The 18,339-nt window shown below is 54.2% G+C and overlaps 1 protein-coding gene across 4 annotated transcripts in view; it reads left to right on the plus strand.

Annotated features, from left to right (window-relative positions):
* Nucleotides 1-5,299: 5,299 nt before the first annotated feature.
* Nucleotides 5,300-18,339, plus strand: part of KSR1 (kinase suppressor of ras 1) — a 176,239-nt gene continuing 163,199 nt past the window's right edge. For 2 of the 4 annotated variants that reach the window (XM_039252658.1, XM_039252661.1), the window contains exon 1: nucleotides 5,300-5,819. In XM_039252658.1, coding sequence (XP_039108589.1) covers nucleotides 5,589-5,819 — 231 coding nt within the window. In that variant the 5' untranslated portion in view covers nucleotides 5,300-5,588. The remainder of the gene's footprint in view (nucleotides 5,820-18,339) is intronic. The other 2 variants (XM_039252652.1, XM_039252656.1) reach the window with 2 other exon arrangements.

Raw genomic sequence — 18,339 nt, forward strand, 5'->3', positions numbered from 1 at the left:
ATGTATCACTTACTGTTCTGTTCCCAGAGACTAGCACGATGCTAAGCACATGTCAGGGGCTCTGTGAATATTTGATGAATGAGTGAATGAATGAGCACAGGTAACAGCTAATAGGGTTGATCTCTCCAGCGTGACTCCAAGCATTTCCTGGATAATTTAAGAGGAAATGCAGGAAAGCAAAGCTTCTCCTGGGCTGCCCCTAGGTTGTTAAAGAAACCTGCCAACTGTCAGTACTGCCATGATGCTGGGGGTGGAGGTGAGAGATGGGGAGAGTGGGTGTGGCCACCCCTGACCACAGGGTAGGGTACCTCTGACCGTGCCCTACGGTCTCTTTGGGGCGACAGAGGCCAAGATGGCCCAGATCATTTCTTCCCTCCTTCCACGTTCAACCCATCGGCTGTCAGGCATCCGCTCTACATCCTCTGTCTCCTCCTCGCCCCCCTGCTCTTGTGATCTCACCTGGGCCACTGCCACAGTCTCAAAACCAGTGGCCCTGCTTTTGCCCGGCCTCTCTAACATCCACTCTTCCTTCATGCGGTGGCCAGAGAGATCTCTGGAACACTTACAATCGTCAGGAGTGCGGCTTTCTTTCCATGTACCTAGAGAGCTATGCTTCTCAAATGTTAACATACATTCAAGTCACATGGGGATCTTGCTAAAACCCCGGGCTGTGATTCATAGTTGATCTGGGGAGGGCTGGAGACCTTGCACGACTCAGGAGCTCCCAGCCAATGCGGGAATCTTGGACCACATTAAGGAGGCACAGAGAGAAAAATCCAAACTTCCTGACCAAGTCCTACTGCACCAGGCCCCTTTTCAGCAAGCCGCCCCTGTCCTCTGTGACCCCCGCTTTTTTCTCCCGGTGCTGTGGCCACACTGGCCTTTTCATTCTATTCCTGGAGTGGGCCGAGTTGTTCCTGCCTCAGGACATTTGCACATGATGTTCCCACTGCCTAGAACGCTCCCTTCCCAGAGTTCCACCGAGCTTGCGCCTCCTCTTTAGTTAGATCTTAGTTCAAGATCAGTCAATATTTCTCGGACCACTTGAGCTAGAGAAGAACCTTGTACCTGGGGACTTGCTATTAGCTCTGGGCTCCTCCCCCTTCATGACACTTATCTTTCTTCGAATTTACTCTGGTAGCAGTATATTTGTTGTTAACTTCTTGTCTCCGCTCTCAGGTTTGTGCCACGTGAATTCGTTTCCTTAACCTGGTCTATCCCAGAGCCCGGCCCGAGGCGGGTGCCCTTCTTGCGCTTTCTGGGTCTAGGCAAGAACATGCTCGCACAGCTGTCGCAGTGCTGAGATGCATGCGGGGTTGTGCAAGCTTGGAAAGCTTCGCGTGCTCGGTAACACGCAGGTGCCTGAGGCAGAGGGAGGGGGGAGGGAAGAAGTGACCTCTCTGTCCTGACCATGCCACACGAAAAGTCTCAAGGGTCTGGGGGTGAAGGTCAACCCAAGAAGCACCACATAATGGACGAATTCACTGAACTAGGAGACGCTCACTCTGGAGGGCGGCGATGGAAAGTTAGTTGAGTTAACCAAGGCTCTTGGAACAGAGCCTGCGCTCAGTATCTCACCCATAAGTACAAAGAAATACATCGAACACTTACTCCGCGACCATCACTTTGCAGATTTCTCTCCTGTGCCCTCCATCTTGCAAATGAGGAGAAAGACTTTGAGATAAGAGAAGGCTTGCTCGGGGTCATATGGCCCCGCTCAGGGACAGAATGGTGAACCCCACTCCCTGAAACAGCTCCGGGGAAGGTTGCAAAGGCCCCCCTCCCTGACCCTTCTCCGCCGGCTCTTTCCTGTGCCCTCGCACCTGTTATCCCCCACCATCCTGGGCATTCTACTTACTTATGTATGATCTGTCTTCTCTCCCCAGAATATAAATTCCCGGAGGGCAAGCTTTTTTTTTTTTTTTTTTTTTTTTTGCCCGCTCCTGTTTCCTGGAGCCCAGAATAGGGCTTAGCACTTGAGGAATACTTCCTGAATGCTAAAGGGATGAATGAAGGGATTATTATTAAAGCCGAGCTTCCCGCAACTCCAGGAGGTGGTGGTGTAAGAGTGTGGCTGACAGACGCCAGAGCCCGCGGGGCCTCCGGGAGGAAAGGGGTGGCTCACTGAATGGGCAGAAGGCAGACCGTGTCCGCAGAAGGGGGACTGAGCGGCCACACGGAGCCTGGCAAGACAGCAGCCCGGGAAGAGGGGTTTGTCCCGGCTCCAGCTCTCACGCCGCTCCCCGGCTGGCAGTCACCCTTCTCGGGCTGCGGCTTCCTACATAAAAGGGCCCTGGGGGGAAAATGTGTCAACCAGGCCCCAGCGGCAAGCACAGCTTGATGTAAATGCATAAATAGGCACTTACCAAGAAACCTCTTGTGAATTGAGTCCGAAGTGAGTCATTCCGCTCAAACCCGACAGCTCTGGCTACTGAACAGAGCCGCTGAACCAGCCAGGGCACACTATGGGCCGTCCCTTGCGATAGTTCCCTGGGCCCACTCACCTTCCTCTGCACCAACCTTTTTAGTTTATTATTGTTTTTAATGTTTATTTATTTTTGAGAGGGGGGAGGGGCAGAGAGAGGGAGACAGAATCTGAAGCAGGCTCCAGGCTCTGAGCTGTCAGCACAGAACCCGACGTGGGGGCTCGAACTCGGGAAGGTGAGATCATGACCTGAGCTGAAGTCAGACGCTTAACCGACTGAGCCACCCAGGCGCACCCCTGCACCAACCTTTTTAAAGTTCAGGCTCCCAGACCCCACAGAATCAGCCTCACCGAGAACTTGTTAGAAATGGAAATTATCCAGCCCCACCCTCCAGCTACTGAATCAGAAGCCCTGAGTGTGTGTGTGTGTGTGTGTGTGTGTGTGTGTGTGTGTGTGGCGGGGGGTGGGGGTCCATCGCCCTGCCTGTTCACAAGCCCCTCAGGAGATTCTGATTCACAGTTAAGTTTGAGAACAGCGGTTACACAGTTTCAATTTGGGGGCAATTACTATTCCTGTAGGGGCCATGGGCTGGGCTAAGGTAACAGGGTTGGGGGCTTCACAGATACAGTACAGAGGGTCCTGTTTTAAATTAAGTGAGGAATGGAGTAGCGATTCTTAGTGGGAAGGGTCAAGAATTAGGGAGGAAGCCCCTTGTGTTTCAGAAAATCTTCAGAGGAGGGGTTAGTTTGCAAAAGCACCTTTTGAAGTTATAGTTTTGTATTTTAGTTTTGAAATTTCAAATGACATTAAAGGAAGGTTTAAAATTTTTAAATGTTTGGGGCACCTGGGTGGCTTAGTCGGTTAAGCGTCCGACTTTCGCTTAGGTCATGATCTCGCAGTTCGTGGGTTCGAGCCCCGCGTCGGGCTCTGTGCTGACTGCCAGCTCAGAGCCTGGAGCCTGTTTCAGTCTGTGACTCCCTCTCTCTGTGACCCTCCCCTGCTCACGCTGGCTGTCTCTCTCTCTCTCTCCTAGAAATTAATAAAACATTTAAAAGAAAAAAAAATTTTTAAATGTTTATTTGTTTATTAAAAACCTTTTTAACGTTTTATTTATTTCTGAGAGAGAGAGAGAGAGAGAGAGCGCGCGAGAGAGAGCAGGGGAGGGTCAGAGAGAGAGGGAGACAGAATTGGAAGCAGGCTCCAGGCTCTGAGCTAGCTGTCAGCACAGAGCCTGACGCAGGGCTCAAACCCACGAACCGTGAGATCATGACCTGAGCTGACTCAGACACTCAAGTGACTGAGCCACCCAGGTGCCCCAATGTTTATTTATTTTTGGAGGAGATCAAGACAGCGTGAGCAGGGTAAGAGCAGAGAGAGAGGGAGATACAGAATCCGAGGCGGGCTCCAGGCTCTGAGCTGTCGGCACAGAGTTGGACTCCGGGCTCAAACTCAGGAGCCATGAGATCATGACTTGAGCCGAAGACACACGCTCAACTGGCTGAGCCACCCAGAGCCCCAAGGAAGGTTTAACATAAACTGCCCCCCAGTACTGTGTGTGGACTTTAGGTAGGAATATGATGCTTAGATACGATCTCCTGTTCAAGTCTCCTTCAAAAAAAAGGGGGGCTGGGTGGGGAGAAGGAAAGACACAAGGAAAGTGCCCATTTCTCTGAAATGGCCTGAAAGATAGGAGAAACGCAGCATAGGATGGGCCTGAAGAATTCATGACATGGGCCGCACAGCTTTACTGAGCTCCTACTGCGGGCCCTGTGTTGCGTTTGGCTCTAGAAAGAGAATACAAAGATAAATTATTTAGCCACGTCTGCAGTCAAGGCGCTTACATTCTGACGGACATTTCTTCTGGTTCGCAGATGTTGGAAGTATGGATGGTGCGCTTTTGATGAAGAGTCCCGGCTCTTCAGTTTTGCCAACAGGACACACGTGACCCGGCAGGGGGTGGGAGGGGAGGGTGGCGGGATGGGTCGCGGCTTGAACGCCGAGTTAAGAGGCAAAGAAAACAGAAAGGGCCTGCGCACACAGGCCAGTAGCGGTATTGGGCGCGTGGCACCGCGGACGTCTGGGGCCATGATTTAGGCGATCTGAGGTTGGTAACAATTACCAGCATTTATCCAGTGATTCCACGTGTCAGTGATCAATTTAACTCATTCTTTATACGAACCCTAGAAAATAGGCACTATTATCACCCCAGTTTTACTCATGAGAAAACTCAGACACTCAGAGGTGAGCTCACAGCTCAGCCGTCACCCAGCTAGGTAGAGTGTGAATTTGAACCCAGGCTGTCTGTTCTAGAGCGCCCCAAGTGACAAGACCACGTGTCACCCCAGGCGTCTGGATCGGCCTGCTGCGCAGGGGTGGCATAGGGATGGGATACTTATTTTGATGGGTAAATACGAGCCTGAAGAAAGCTCTGACGCCTTTCTCCATTTCCTTTGGCGAAGACAATCGAGAGTCCGAGCTCAGCGGACAAGTACTTTAGGCCCCTTCCCACTAGATGGCGGCCCCCAAACCAACACAGAAATTCTGGAACTTCCACTGTCCCCATCTTCCAGGGTTCGGCCACTGCGGCAGAATTGCAGGAAGCACACCCTCCTCGCATCCAGGGGCCCCCGGCCCCTGCCCCGCCCCATCCGGGGGTCGTGGGAAGCCCCTAGGCCGGAGGCAGGAGTGGAGGGGGCGGGGAGACGAGGCCCTCCCGGTTCTGGGCGCCCGGGGGAGGAGCTGGCGTGCGGCGGCCACTCCCGGAGCGCAGGGGCGGGGCGCTCCCGCACGACCGGAGCCCGCCGCCAAGGGGAAGGCCTGGCCCGCCGGGCGCCGGGCGCGGACGCGGGCCCCGAGGGCGCGGGTCGGGCGGCAGGTGCGCGGCGCGGACTACAAGTCCCAGCATGCCCGGCTGCCCTGACCCGGCCCCCGCTGCCGCTTAAAAGCTCCGGGAGCCGCAGCCGTCGGGTCGCCGCGGCTTTCGCTTTGCCACCGCGGCTGGGCGGGCGGGAGCGGCGGGCCGGGCGGCCGGCGGGTCTAGCGTCCGGGCTCCGGCGGTGCCGAGGAGCGCTCATCGTCCGGCCCTCCCCACCCCCACCCCGAGGCGCCCGCGCCCCCCGGGCTCCCCCCGCCTCGGCCACCCAGCGGCCCCGATGCCGAGGCATGGATAGAGCGGCGCTGCGCGCGGCCGCGATGGGGGAGAAGAAGGAGGGTCGCGGCGGGGGGGCCGCGGCGGCCGCGGACGGGGGCCCCGGGGCCGCGGCCAGCCGGGCGCTGCAGCAGTGCGGGCAGCTCCAGAAGCTCATCGACATCTCCATCGGCAGCCTGCGCGGGCTGCGCACCAAGTGCGCCGTGTCCAACGACCTCACCCAGCAGGAGATCCGGACGCTGGAGGTAAGGGGGCCGCGGCCCCCCCCCCCCCAGCCCCTCCCGCGATGCCCCGGGGCGCTCCTTCCCGGATGCAGCCTGGAGCCCGCGTCGCCCCTTGGAGGCTTCCTCTCCCTCCTCCAGTCGCAGTTGCGGCAGCCTGGGGACCCAGGAGCAGCCCCTCACCTTGGGCGGGATTTGGGGGGAGGGGCGGAGTGGGACCAGGGGTGGAGGCTGGAGGAGCCCGTGGGCGGGGTGGGCTGCGCGCGGGCATCCCCTGCCTCCCCATCCCCGCCCCCGCCCAGTTTGCGGGGCCGCAGGACTCATTCTCCTCCTGAGTCACACGCTGGACTTTTCCCTGTGTGACCGAGGCGAGCCGCCGTGGGCCGGGGTGACGAGGAGCGGGAGGGGGGGCGTCCCCCGAAGTGTGATCACAGGCCCGCCATTCTCTGCCTTTCCCTCACGCCCCAGACTCCCGGCTTGTTCCTTTCTTCCCTCTCCTCCGGGATTTTCGTCTGCCGCTTTTCAAAACGCGTTTGCTGAAACTGCATATTTATTGCTCAGGCATTTGATGCTTTCCTTTCGCACAGCCCCAGCCTTTCACGGCTCAAAATACAGTTACCCACCGACTCCCCCACTCCTCCACAAACATTGGATTTTGGTTTAGGAAGGATTATGCTGGGGCACGCCGCCTTTGGTAGGAAGATGACACTGTTTAAGGGGTTCAGGGGGAGAGAGTCTCCGGTGTAAAGAAGAAATAAAACATGCAGGCCCTCCTCCCTCAAATTATAGCGGGAGGTACAGTATTAAAAGGATTTGGAAGAACCAGTCAAAAGGGTGGTTGGGTTTTCAGAATGGGGGAGGGGGGAGCTCTCGCCCTCCCCCCTCGCGCCCCCCTCCACAATAGAGGGAAACTAGTGCCTTCCCAACTAGCTTTTGTCCTGAGCCTGGAAAGACCGTAACATTCCAGGGACCACTTCACTGCAACCCCGACTCCAAAAAGTGGCTTCTTTCCGCCTTGCACGGGCACCTCTGGCTTTCCGCGATCTGGGGATGTTTTGTCTAGGGGAACCTTAATTTCTCAACCTAACAGGCCCCCCTCACCCCACCATTTACTGCTCATTGCCTCTGCCAGCTGTCATAAGCCCATCAGAAGCCCAAGTCCCTGTTTGATCCACAGTGTTCGCGGGTGACTTCTCTCCCGCAGTTGTGTTTTCTTCAAAGCTACAACACCGCGGACGTTGGAAGCAAAGCGTCTCACGAGTGCCGGCTATTCTTATTTTTGTTACAGTTGCCGTAGCAGGACTGACCCAAGGGCTTTGCTTCAAAAAGCAACCAGGCACCAGCAACACCCCCCCCCGTCCCCCAAGCTGTCCCTTCTTGCGTGTGTGCTGCTGTTTTCCAAGTGGCGAGGGAAACTGGTTTCTTCTTGAACACAGCCGAATGTGTTTGCCCAGCAAAGTTCAGTGTTTGAGCCGACACAATGGGGGGCCTGTGCGGCTCAGTTGTGGGAGGCGGATCATGCTGGGCCGGCCGCATGCGGTTGCTTGGACTGCTGTGTTACCGACAGGAGAGAGAGAAAGTTCTCTGCGTTGACCTCTCGGATTGTCCCCATGGGGCCCTGAAGAGCCCTTGGTTCCCAGAGTAGACCCAGGAGGACTGTATTCTGCTCATCCTCTGGAAACGGTATTTTGCCTTCTAGGTGCCCTGATTTCCAGAGTCATTCATTTTAACAAAGGCATGGCTTTGCCGCCCCCCTCCGAAAGCATCGCTGTTTAGGTCTGTGAGCTGTGTTTCAGGGGCCTCCCTCCTGGGGGTTTATTGGATGATGGTCTCTGACGGCCAGAAAACCCATCCAGAGGTCCAGAGGGAATCTGCGGTGTAAACGAGAACCAGTACCCAGCCCCGTGTTCTCTCCATTGGATTTGGGTTCACCTGACTCCGAGAAAAGGCAGGACCCGCTTTGGTTTTTTGGGAATGGGAATTTAGACCTCAGAAACCGGTTCCCTAAAGCTGCCTCCGGCTAATTTGAATGAATCTCTTTGCCCTGGAGGTCTCAGCCTCCTAACCTGCACTGGGAGGTTGGGGCGGATCTCCGGATCTCCTCCTGTAGGCCCTTGAGGCTCAAATTCTGTGGTTTGGTGAAGGGGCCTCAGTTGGGTTGAACCAGACGTTTGTTACACACGCCCCTGTTTAAAAGCAGTTGTAAAATCCAGATTTAGGAAACCGATAAAACAGGGGGGAAGTGTATTAGTCGAAGAATTCTGCCAATGGGGACAACGTGGCAGACAGTTTTGAACTCAGGTCTGGAGGGGGTGTGGGGTGGTCTGTCTGTGTGACCTTGGGCCAGTCCTGTGACTTTGGAACCTCAACTTTCCCATCTGTAAAATGGGGATGAGACGGCATAAACCCACAGTGTTGTGGGCCTGTAAGTTTGTGTCCTGCTAATGAAGGATTCTGCCTATAAATTTACCCTGGTGAGGGTCCAGTGGCATTCATGCCACAGGCCACCTTTAGGGGGGAAGGTACTTCTCTAGAGCTGGCTCTTGCCTCCTAGAGGCAGCCCTGGATTCCTTGCTCTTGAAGAAAGGGGCTCCCCAGAGGTCTTGGCTGATGCAACCGCACCAGACTGCTCCCAGGATCGAAGGAACCCCAGCCCACTCTGGTTTTCATTAAAAAAAAAAAAATTTTTTTTAACATTTATTCATTTTTGAGAGTGAGAGAGACAGAGCATGAGTGGAGAGGGGCGGAGAGACAGGGAGACACAGAATCCGGAGCAGGCTCCAGGCTCGGAGCTGTCGGCACAGAGCCCTCCACGGGGCTCGAACTCACGGACCGCGAGATCATGACCTGAGCTGAAGTCAGACACCTAACTGACTGAGCCCCCCAGGTGCCCCTGGCCCTCGTTAAATAAGCACTCGCTGGGAGAAACAGCACGGGGGATGCCTCTCGGAGCCCCTGAACTGGGCACAGCTGCTGGTCCCCTAGGTCACAGGCTGTGATGATGTGCGGGGGCGAGGGGGGGGGCCAGCGCCTCTGGCTGGTCTTGTGATGACTTTTCTGTGTGTTGCGGTTCAGGTTGGATTCAAGGGTGGAAGGAACCGGCGTTTAATGTTTGCCTCCTACCTGCCGGCCGGCGTGCTGGAACCTTCTCAGGCTCCTAATATTTCCTGGAAATCCACCAACCTTCACCACACAACTTTTTTCTCTCTAGGGGGGGAGGGAGGGTGACAGACTCTTGAACTTGGAGTCTGAATTTGTAAACAAAGCTGTGAGGCTACTTCATCCTTGCAGAACCTGTGTCCCGCCTCCGCCAGACCCTCCTGGGGGGTCTGAGAATTCCACGGAGGTGGGTCAGAATGTTCTCGGTCCCAGATGTGCTCAGTAGGGACTCCTGGCTGGCCTCGCAGCCAGCCGGGCCTGGAGCCCCATGCCCCTTCATTCCCTAATTTATTCATGCTTTGTGGGCTGAGTCTGTGCTGAGCTCCCGGGAGGTAGTGGTGCCTTGTGCAGATTCACCAGTGGCTTTGTAACTTTGCCCTCTTCTGCCAGGCTGCTAGTACTTTCCAGAACAGGCCAAGGCATACCCTCTCTCCACCTTGTGCTCTTTAAAAAAATTCTTTTAATGTTTATTTTTGAGAGAGAGAAAGAGGCAGCGTGAGCAGGGGAGGGGCAGAGAGAGAGGGAGACATAGGTAGGATGTGAAGCAGACTCCAGGCTCTGAGCTGTCAGCACAGAGCCCGACGCAGGGCTTGAACTCAGAAACCGCGAGATCATGACTGAAGCCAAAGTCAGACGCTCAACGGATAGAGCCACCCAGGCGCCCCCTCTACCTTGTGCTGTTATAGGGAGAAACTCCTCCCTATGCAAGCTGATTTGGAGGAATCCGCTCTTGGGGACCTTGCCCTTGGGCCTTGCCCAGGAAGGAACCTTGAGGAGCTGTGATAAGTACAGTCTGCCTTTCGGCCACTTCTCTGAGTCTCCCTGGAGCCAGGAGGCTGCTCTTCGGAAGGTCAGCGGGGCTTGCCCTTTACCCAGCTTGATAGTGAGGGAGGACAGAACCCTGCCGTTTGGAGTACTGAGTCCCCCTCCCCCCCCCCACCGTGGTCCCTATCCACCTCCCCCATCAGGCCCTCCAGGCTTGCGTGAACATCCTTTCACTCAACGTCCCTCGTGGCTGGTTTGCCTGCTGGACTAGCTGCAGCCTCCCTGGCAAGGATCCCGAGGTAGGCGGGGTGCTCTTCTGCTCTCCGGGGAAACTTGAACCCTGACGGGGAACCAGGCAGGTGAACCGTCGAGATTCCAGGAACATGGCTTGCCAAGTGCTCCGGGATGGGGAATGTGCCGGAACGGTGGGCCAGTCTAGCCTTCTGTTTTTGTGGGAAACATTCCCACAGTCCTGGTGTCCCAAATGACATTCCTGGCTGGTCTTCCCTTTCCCCACAGGCCATCGGCCATCGCTTCAGGGTGGGGCGTGTCCCTCTCTCCTGCTCCATTGTCATGGCTGCTGCCTCCCTCCCGCTGAGGGTGTTAACCCCGCCACAGCTGAAGGGATGCAGAGATGGGGCATTGCCCCCTTTGGTGTCTGCTTTTGCCTTGGCAGCTTCAGCCCTGGTGAACCTCGCCACCCGCGTTCCCCCGTGGTGGCCTGGAGAGGGTCGTGCACTTCTCTTCACTCCTTTCTCGCCACGAAAGCCACCCTGTCCTCCCCGGGAGGGGATGCTGGGGAGGGGCGGGTGGTGCTGGAGGAAGGCTGAGGCCCAGGTCAGTCTGAGTGTCCTTTGCTGCCTAGTCTGAGTGTCGTTTGCTGCCTGGGGACAGCGGGAATGCCTCCTTCCCCTCTGGGCTGGCCCCACGTCGAGGGGGCTGCACTCCTCACCACAGGTAATCTGGGTCCCCCTGCTGGCTGTGCCCTGGAGAGGGACTGCGAAGGCCCTGGTCCTTGGTGGCCGCGTCTGGTCTTATGCCGAGAGACACAGAGACCAACCGAGACCGCTGAAGCCGAATTAAGGGAGTCTTTATTACCAGCCGGGACCGAGTTAACACAGAACTCTTAAGTGTGCGGCCCTGAGTCCAAGGACTTAGGGCTTTTTATAATGAGCAAGTTGGGGCGCCTGGGTGGCTCAGTCGGTTAAGCGTCCGACTTTGGCTCAGGTCATGATCTCATAGTTCGTGGGTTTGAGTCCCGCGTCAGGCTCTGTGCTGACAGCTAGCTCAGAGCCTGGAGCCTGTTTCAGATTCTGTGTCTCCGTCTCTCTCTAACCCTCCCCTGTTCACGCTGCCTCTCTCTCTCTCAGAAATAAAACAGTAAAAAAATATTTTTTATGTAATGAGCAAGCAGGCGAGCGGGCAGTACAGAAGCAGAATTGAGCAGTTATTGTAAAAACGCTACAAAGTGATAAAGAGAGCGCCCTTTGTCCTGGTGTGTAGGAAAACATTTGTCATTCTGAAGGCCAGGTTTAGGGTCGTAGGGGGGGTCTCAAAGGCATAGTTATTACCTCAAGGACAGAGTATGCCAACTGTGTCATAAATAACCAAGAACAGGGACCATTAACCCTTATCTTTTTCCTTGTTTTTTTTTTTTTTTTTTTAATCTTGCACCTGAGGATAGTTCTGTAGCCCTCCAAGTGTAGACCCAAAAGGTAAACTCTGAGTCAAGATGGAAGGATTGAGGCTAAATTCATGTGCAACATCTGCAGTGGGGGGTGGGGGGAAGCAGCAAAACCTGCGACCGAGTCTCTCTAAGCTGTACTTTTTAAAGAGTATATGTCTCTTGGGGCACCTGCGTGGCTCAGTCGGTTAAGTGTCCGACTTGCTCAGGTCATGATCTTGCCATCCGTGAGTTCGAGCCCCGCATCAGGCTTTGTGCTGACTGCCATCTCAGAGCCTGGAGCCTGCCTCGGATTCTGTGTCTCCCTCTATCTCTGCCCCTCCCCCGCTCGCACTCCTGTTTTTCTTTCTCTCAAAAATAAACATTAAAAAATAAAAATGAAAAAATAAAAGTATATGTCTTTTCAGAATAGATGGAGTCTTCTCTCATGTTCAGTCTGAAGAGAAAGCCGCATGGGTGCCTTTTAGGGTCATGGGCATGGCCTTTGCCTTCCACGACCACCCCCAGTGTGCTCAAAGGCCATGCAGACTTTCTTCTTGTTCACCTGTTCTGTGTCTTGCACGCTGCTAGGCGCCTGGCCTACGTCGCCCTGTTTAACTCTCACAAGAACCTTAGGAGGGTCGGTGACCCAACTGGGGTTGACTGGGTTTTAGAACCTACCTTCAGAACCTTGTAGCCGCCTCTAGCGGCCCTAGTGGGGATTTGGATCTGGATCCTGGCCGCTGAGGCCAAGGGGGTGGCCGGAACAGAAAAAGCAGCCTGGGTGTTTGGTGGCCCACCCCAGGCTCTGTGGCCTCTGAACTTGGCCTCGGGGCTGCTTCCCTAACGTGCAGCCTAGCATGTCCTCAAAGACAGGCCTCTGTCAACAAACTCTGACGCAACCAGTCTGCGTCGGTGTCACTGAGAAATGAGAAGCTACCTAGAGATCAACTTGCTCATAATTTTTTAAATGGATACCTGCCTTAATCTTTCTGAATAACCCCTCTGAGAAGCAGTGTATTCCTTAGCTTTCTACTTTGTAAAAAAAAAAATATTTCCGAATACACATCATGATCTGGATCCAGCGTGAGGAAGAAAACACAGATGAACACAAGAAAAAAAACACCCCCACATGCCAGCTCTCGGATCTGGTTAATTTTTTTTTAATATTTTTTATTTATTTCTGAGAGAGAGAGAGAGAGAGAAACAGCGTGAACAGGGGAGGGTCAGAGAGAGAGGGAGACACAGAATCGGAAGCAGGCTCCAGGCTGAGCTAGCTGTCAGCACAGAGCCTGACGCGGGGCTCGAACCCACGAACCGCAAGATCATGACCTGATCCGAATGCTTAACCGACTGAGCCACCCAGGCGCCCCGGATCTGGTTAATTTTTTTAAAAAATTTTCAATTTTTTAAGGTTTATTTATTTGTCAGAGACAGAGAAAGACAGAGCATGAGGCAGGGATGGGCGGACAGAGAAGGAGACACAAAATCTGAAGCAGGCTCCAGGCTCTGAGCTGTCAGCACGGAGCCCGACGTGGGGCTCAAACCCACAAACCGCGAGATCATGACCTGAGCTGAAGTCGGATGCTTAACCGACTGAGCCATCCAGGCGCCCCTGGTTAATTCTTAAAATTAACATTTTGATGTATGTTCGTCAGTGTTTTTAGTCCTCTGCACGTGCATTCAGATGTACACATAGATTCTTGCAGTGCATACTCCGTGCATTGCCTTGGAAGTGCTTTCTGTTAGCTTCGATACACATGGACACACGTCGTCACTGTCGGTGGCTGCGTCGTGTGGTCATACCATAAATTCATCGAACCAGTCATCCCCGTGTTGGCCATTCAGGCTGTTTCCAAGTCCTGCTATTATAAATCATGCTGCAGAGTGCCTTCCTAGGAGGAGAATTTGCTAGGCCAACGTGTAGTAACACAAACACTCATAATCATATTCTTTAAAATCTTTAGGGCAAAATCGGTTCCCCCTTCCCCAGCATGCATGCCAGGACTTCTGAAGGCAGCCTTTATGCATTTACCCCTCTGCCACTCCATCTGCATCCCCACTAAGGCCGGGCCGGGAAGTGTAAACTGGAGTTAGGACAGGGTCCCCGAGGCTGACATTCTGGGGTGTGTATCAAGGATTGTGGGTTCTGGTTTTGTGGTTGCCTGCAGTGAAGTTGGGAGGGGGCTTGGGCTGACCAATCAGAAGGACTTTTCCTTGCACCGAGACAGCAGAGGGGGTGCTGGGCTTTCAGGGCTTTCTGTGTCCCGGGACTCTTTGCCTCTGGGCCGGGCACAGCCATGCGGTGAGGTCTTTATCCCTTGAGCCGTAGACATGGATACTGATCAGATAGCTCTTTAGCGGGGGTTTCAAAGGATCTTGGGATTTCCATCTGGTCCAGCCCTCACATCTTGCAGGTGAGGACACTGAAGGCCTGAGGGCCAGGGGATTTGGTGGGAATACTTGTTAGAGAATTAACCTTATCAAAGGGTGGAGGAGAGACTGAGCATTGAGCTGGGATACAGACGTGAGGTGCCCTGGAGAGCACTGAGCTGGGATACAGACGTGAGGTGCCCTGGAGAGAGAGACGCGAAACCATCTAGACTCATAGCCAGGAGCAGCCTCTGCCGTCTCACCCTCCTGTGCTGCTGGGGTCCTCTGCCTCCAGGAGTTTCCTGCAAGAGGAAGCAAACGGGTTTGTCCTCCTATGGCTTGGGGACCCTGGGCAGTGGAGAGATTCTTGGGGAGCTGCTTGGGGTACCCTGTGGGTGGAGCCTTTTTTGAAAACCAGTCTAACCAATGGGATTTGAATCTGACTATGTACTTTGTCGTCCTCCCACTGAAAGATCTCCTGGGACTTGGGTGGAAGAACTTTTACTCCTGTGGGGCCTAGTGTTTGCCTTACATTTGTACAGATTTTGCATTATATTCCACGAAACGCTATTGCCGTGGGTTTTAATGTCAAGATAACGCTAAAAATTATTTACCAACACTTCCAGACGACACACCCTCTCTACCCACCGTCTTTGTGTCCATCTTGTCTTTCTGTCCTGTCGCAGACCCCAGGCAGCGATGTACAGGTGGACGCTGGGGCCAGATGTCGGGATCAGAAATGCTTTGTGGTTCATCCTTAGGCATGACTCTTTCTCATCGGCATTGAAAAAGCCTCGATTCTGGGGCGCCTGGGTGGCTTAGTTGGTTAAGCGTCCGACTTTCGCTTAGGTCATGATCTCGCGGTTAGTGGGTTCGAGCCCCGCGTCGGGCTCTGTGCTGACTGCCAACTCAGAGCCTGGAGCCTGTTTCAGTCTGTAACTCCCTCTCTCTCTGACCATCCCCTGCTCACGCTGTCTCTCTCTCTCCTAGAAATAAATAAAACATTAAAAAAAAACAAAAGAAAAAGCCTCGATTCAAACTGCCGCCATGTATAAAACCTGTATATTTACATGCATGTATATTTCTCTGCCATTCTGGTCTTGGTGGGCAGCAGTGGGTTTTAACTGGGCAGACTGCCTTTCAAAGTAATGGAGCTCAAGTATCCTGTTTGCTTGTCATTTTTCTCCCCGCCCCTCCCCCCCTTCATTGACCCACCCACAGAATAATTGCAAGAATGAATGAAGACTTGTGTTTGCAATTAAAAAAAAAAAAAAAGGCGAGAGAAAGCTTGCCGCAGCCCATGGACCAGGCCAGTTATGGTTAGGAAAAATAACTTTTTGTATAGAATAAACTACAGACTCCAATCGGTAACATTGATCCCGAGGGGTTTGCTTTCTGCAGACCTGTTGAGCTAAACTGAGCTAAACTGCTCACAGAGTGGGGAGGCATGACACCTTAAGGTTTGGAGTCCCAGTTTAGCCAGTTAATTTGGGTTTGGTTTTGGCATGGATAAAGCAGGACCGGGTGCAGGGTTTTGCTGCCTGGGAAAAAATTATAGGCATATTTATTTTATTTTCTTAAATTTATTTTTAACGTTTATTTATTGTTGGGAGACAGAGGGACAGTATGGGGGAGGGGCAGAGAGAGAGGGAGACATAGAATCCGAAGCAGGCTCCAGGCTCTGAGCTGGCTGTCAGCACAGAGCCTGACGCAGGGCTCGAACCCATGAAGCGCGGGATCATGACCTGGGCTGAAGTGGGACGCTTAACCGACTGAGCCACCCAGCTGCCCCAATTATAGGCATATTTAAAAAGTGACTTGGATGCTCTCCATCTTTGGGCACTATCTTGAGAGCCCCCTCCCCCCACAGCGTGGGGCCCTTGAAAGGGCTTAAAGCCACCTTTTGCTGCACCGTATGTGTGAAAGAGGCCTTCCGTGGTTGAGAATGTGCCACATCAGCCCTCTCCCCGCTCTGGAGATGCCTGAAGATGATTAGTGTCTTAAAGGCTCTGAGAAGCCCTGTAGCAAGTGCTCCCAAACCTATTTATCCAGGGATCTTTATAGCAGGGAACATAGCTGGGGGAAATCCCGCCTTCGGCCATGAACAGGAAACAAAGACCAGAGCCTGTAGGCTTAGTGTCAGCTAAGCTTTCTGTTTTGATCATGCTGGGGTCCCATTTGAGATTCCAGTTTAAATCGGGTGGCCTGAGGAGGGGCTGGTGACCCCGTAGACTTGCTGAGCGGTGGGAGGTTCCCTTCTGTCAAGGGAGGTGCTTTACAAAGGGAGGCAGAGTGCCTTCCGGGCACCACGCTGGCAGTTACAGGCCTATTTCACTTAGTGCTTCCAGCGAGGCGAGGGACGCGTGCCCACAGAGGTCTGGGTGCCTGGGGTCCTTGCACCTGCTGCCCCTGTCCCCGTGTGCCCGTTAGCCTCGTGTCAAGGGCATGCTCAGTGAGTTTGCCGGGAACCCCACGACCCTGCCGGTGGGCGAGAGGGGTCCCAGAGCAATGGCCAAGGCTGTGGGTGTGTTTGAGCCTGGGGCTGCTCAGGGCAGGGGAAGGGCTGGGCTGCAGACACGGAATGCTTTTTAAAACAAAAAAGGAAATGCTGGCTCAGAATGGAAAGGAAAGGAAGCAGCTTCCTGTTTCTCGGGCTGGCTTTTTGAAGGGAGGGGCTCTCCCCCTTGGCTAAAGGGGGCCTGGGTCTGCGGGGCCACCCTACGTGGGCTAGAGGTGCTACCCCACACCACTGCCCGAGACCCCCGAAATAGGGGGTCGGTTTCACCCTTTTTCATTTTCTCCAAATAGATGCATGGTTTCCAAAATAACTATACATGTTACAAAACGGATGTATCTTAAGGAAACATTAGGATCTGTTAGGAGTTTTATGTGGCATTTACTCCTCTCAGCAACCTTGTGAGGAAGGTCCCATCGTGATCCCCATTTTACAGAGAAACCGAGGTGCAGAGAGGTTAAGCGACTTGCCCAGGGACACACAGCTAAGGAGAGACCGAGCCGTGCCAGAAACACCATCTTAATGACCTGCTGGTGCTGCCTGACTTGCATATGCAGACTCCGTCCCGCTCTTCCACCCAAAAAATCTGTTAGCCCAGAATCACTGTTTGTCTCTGATGGGCTTTGTCTGGGACCTGAGCACCCCCGCCCGGGCCAGGCCCTGGTGATTTTTAGGTGAAATGCCTGGGTTTGAGTTTATGTTGTTTGAACCCTCTCTTACGGAAATGTTCAAATGTGCAAGAGTGGAGAGAATGGTCTGGCGAACCCCCACATAGTGATCTCCCAGTTCAGTGATGACCAAGTCCTGGGCCATCTATGGCCTTTCCCCTCTGGCATTTCCCCTCTGGTGGCTCTAGGTGGTTGGCCTTACGGAAGCAGAGTGACCTAGGAGGTCTTCTAGTCCAGTCCTCTGCCTTCAGGCAGAGCCATGCCTACCCTAGGAGGCGGGAGGAATCCCTACTCCTTTCCCATGAAAGAACCCTCTCGATGTCTTCCAGAAGCTTCCTTTGGCTGCTGGCAGCCCATCCATTGCAGAGAGGACATCTCTCCGGCGAAGTCAAATCTGCTGCGCCTGGACCCTGATCTCAGAGGGTGAGGGCCGGTGCATCACCTCCCTGAGTCTCCGGCCCCGCCATGGGCCACCGGAGCCCGTGGTCACGCCACCGCAGTCCCGACTCCCGTTCCACTCATTCCCCTGGTTCTGTGTCCCCGCTTCTGCCTTTTCTGTTGCTTCTTGCTTTATCCGCATCCCATGCGCTGTGTGTTTCAGCTGACGTTTATGGAGCCTGGGAGAGCAGTGGGTGGGAGCAGACACACCCCCTTCTCCAGGAGCCCCAGGCCCGCGTGCCCTGCGCTTCACGTCTCAGGCTCTGCTCTGTCCCTTCTGACACCTGCTCTTGCTGACCACTCTCCGGCTTCTTTTTTCGGGGGTTTCTTGCCCCCAGCAAAGCTGGTTTCCTTCATTTTGTCTCATTTTTTCTTTGCTTTTTGGTGCATTCCCATAGGCGTTTTCCAGGCGCCCCATCACTTTTTGCTGCAGGATTGTAGTGGCCTCCTGAACACAGTCATGAAGGCATCACGGAGGAGGATGGCCTTGGGTGCCAGGAGGCCATTGAGGGGTCTAGTGAGGACCTCAGGGTGTGCATGGGCTTCGCGGGGAGGTCACATGCACATCGGGACTCTATTCCTGGCTTGCTCTGTGACTTTGGGCAACTACTTTAGCTTTCTGGACCTCAGCCTTCTTGTTCGTTAAAAGGAAATAGGCATAGGTTTCTTTTCGGCTCTTGTGAGGTGTTGTAGAAGGTGTGTTGGGCAGTGCCTGGTCATTCAGTACTATTATAAACATTTTTGGGGAGGGAGGCGCCTGGGTGGCTTAGTCGCTTGAGCATCTGACTTCAGCTCAGGTCATGATCTTGCGGTTCGTGGGTTCGAGCCCCGCGTCGGGCTCTGTGCTGACAGCTCAGAGCCTGGAGCCTGCTTCGGATTCTGTGTCTCCCTCTCTCTCTGCCTTCTCGCTTGTCTGTTTCTCTCTCTCTCTCAAAAATAAATAAGCGTTAACAATTTTTTTTT

This window comes from Hyaena hyaena, unplaced genomic scaffold (assembly GCF_003009895.1).
Source record: "Hyaena hyaena isolate Hyena2069 unplaced genomic scaffold, ASM300989v1 scaffold_10, whole genome shotgun sequence".
In the NCBI taxonomy this organism is placed as follows: Eukaryota; Metazoa; Chordata; class Mammalia; order Carnivora; family Hyaenidae; genus Hyaena; species Hyaena hyaena.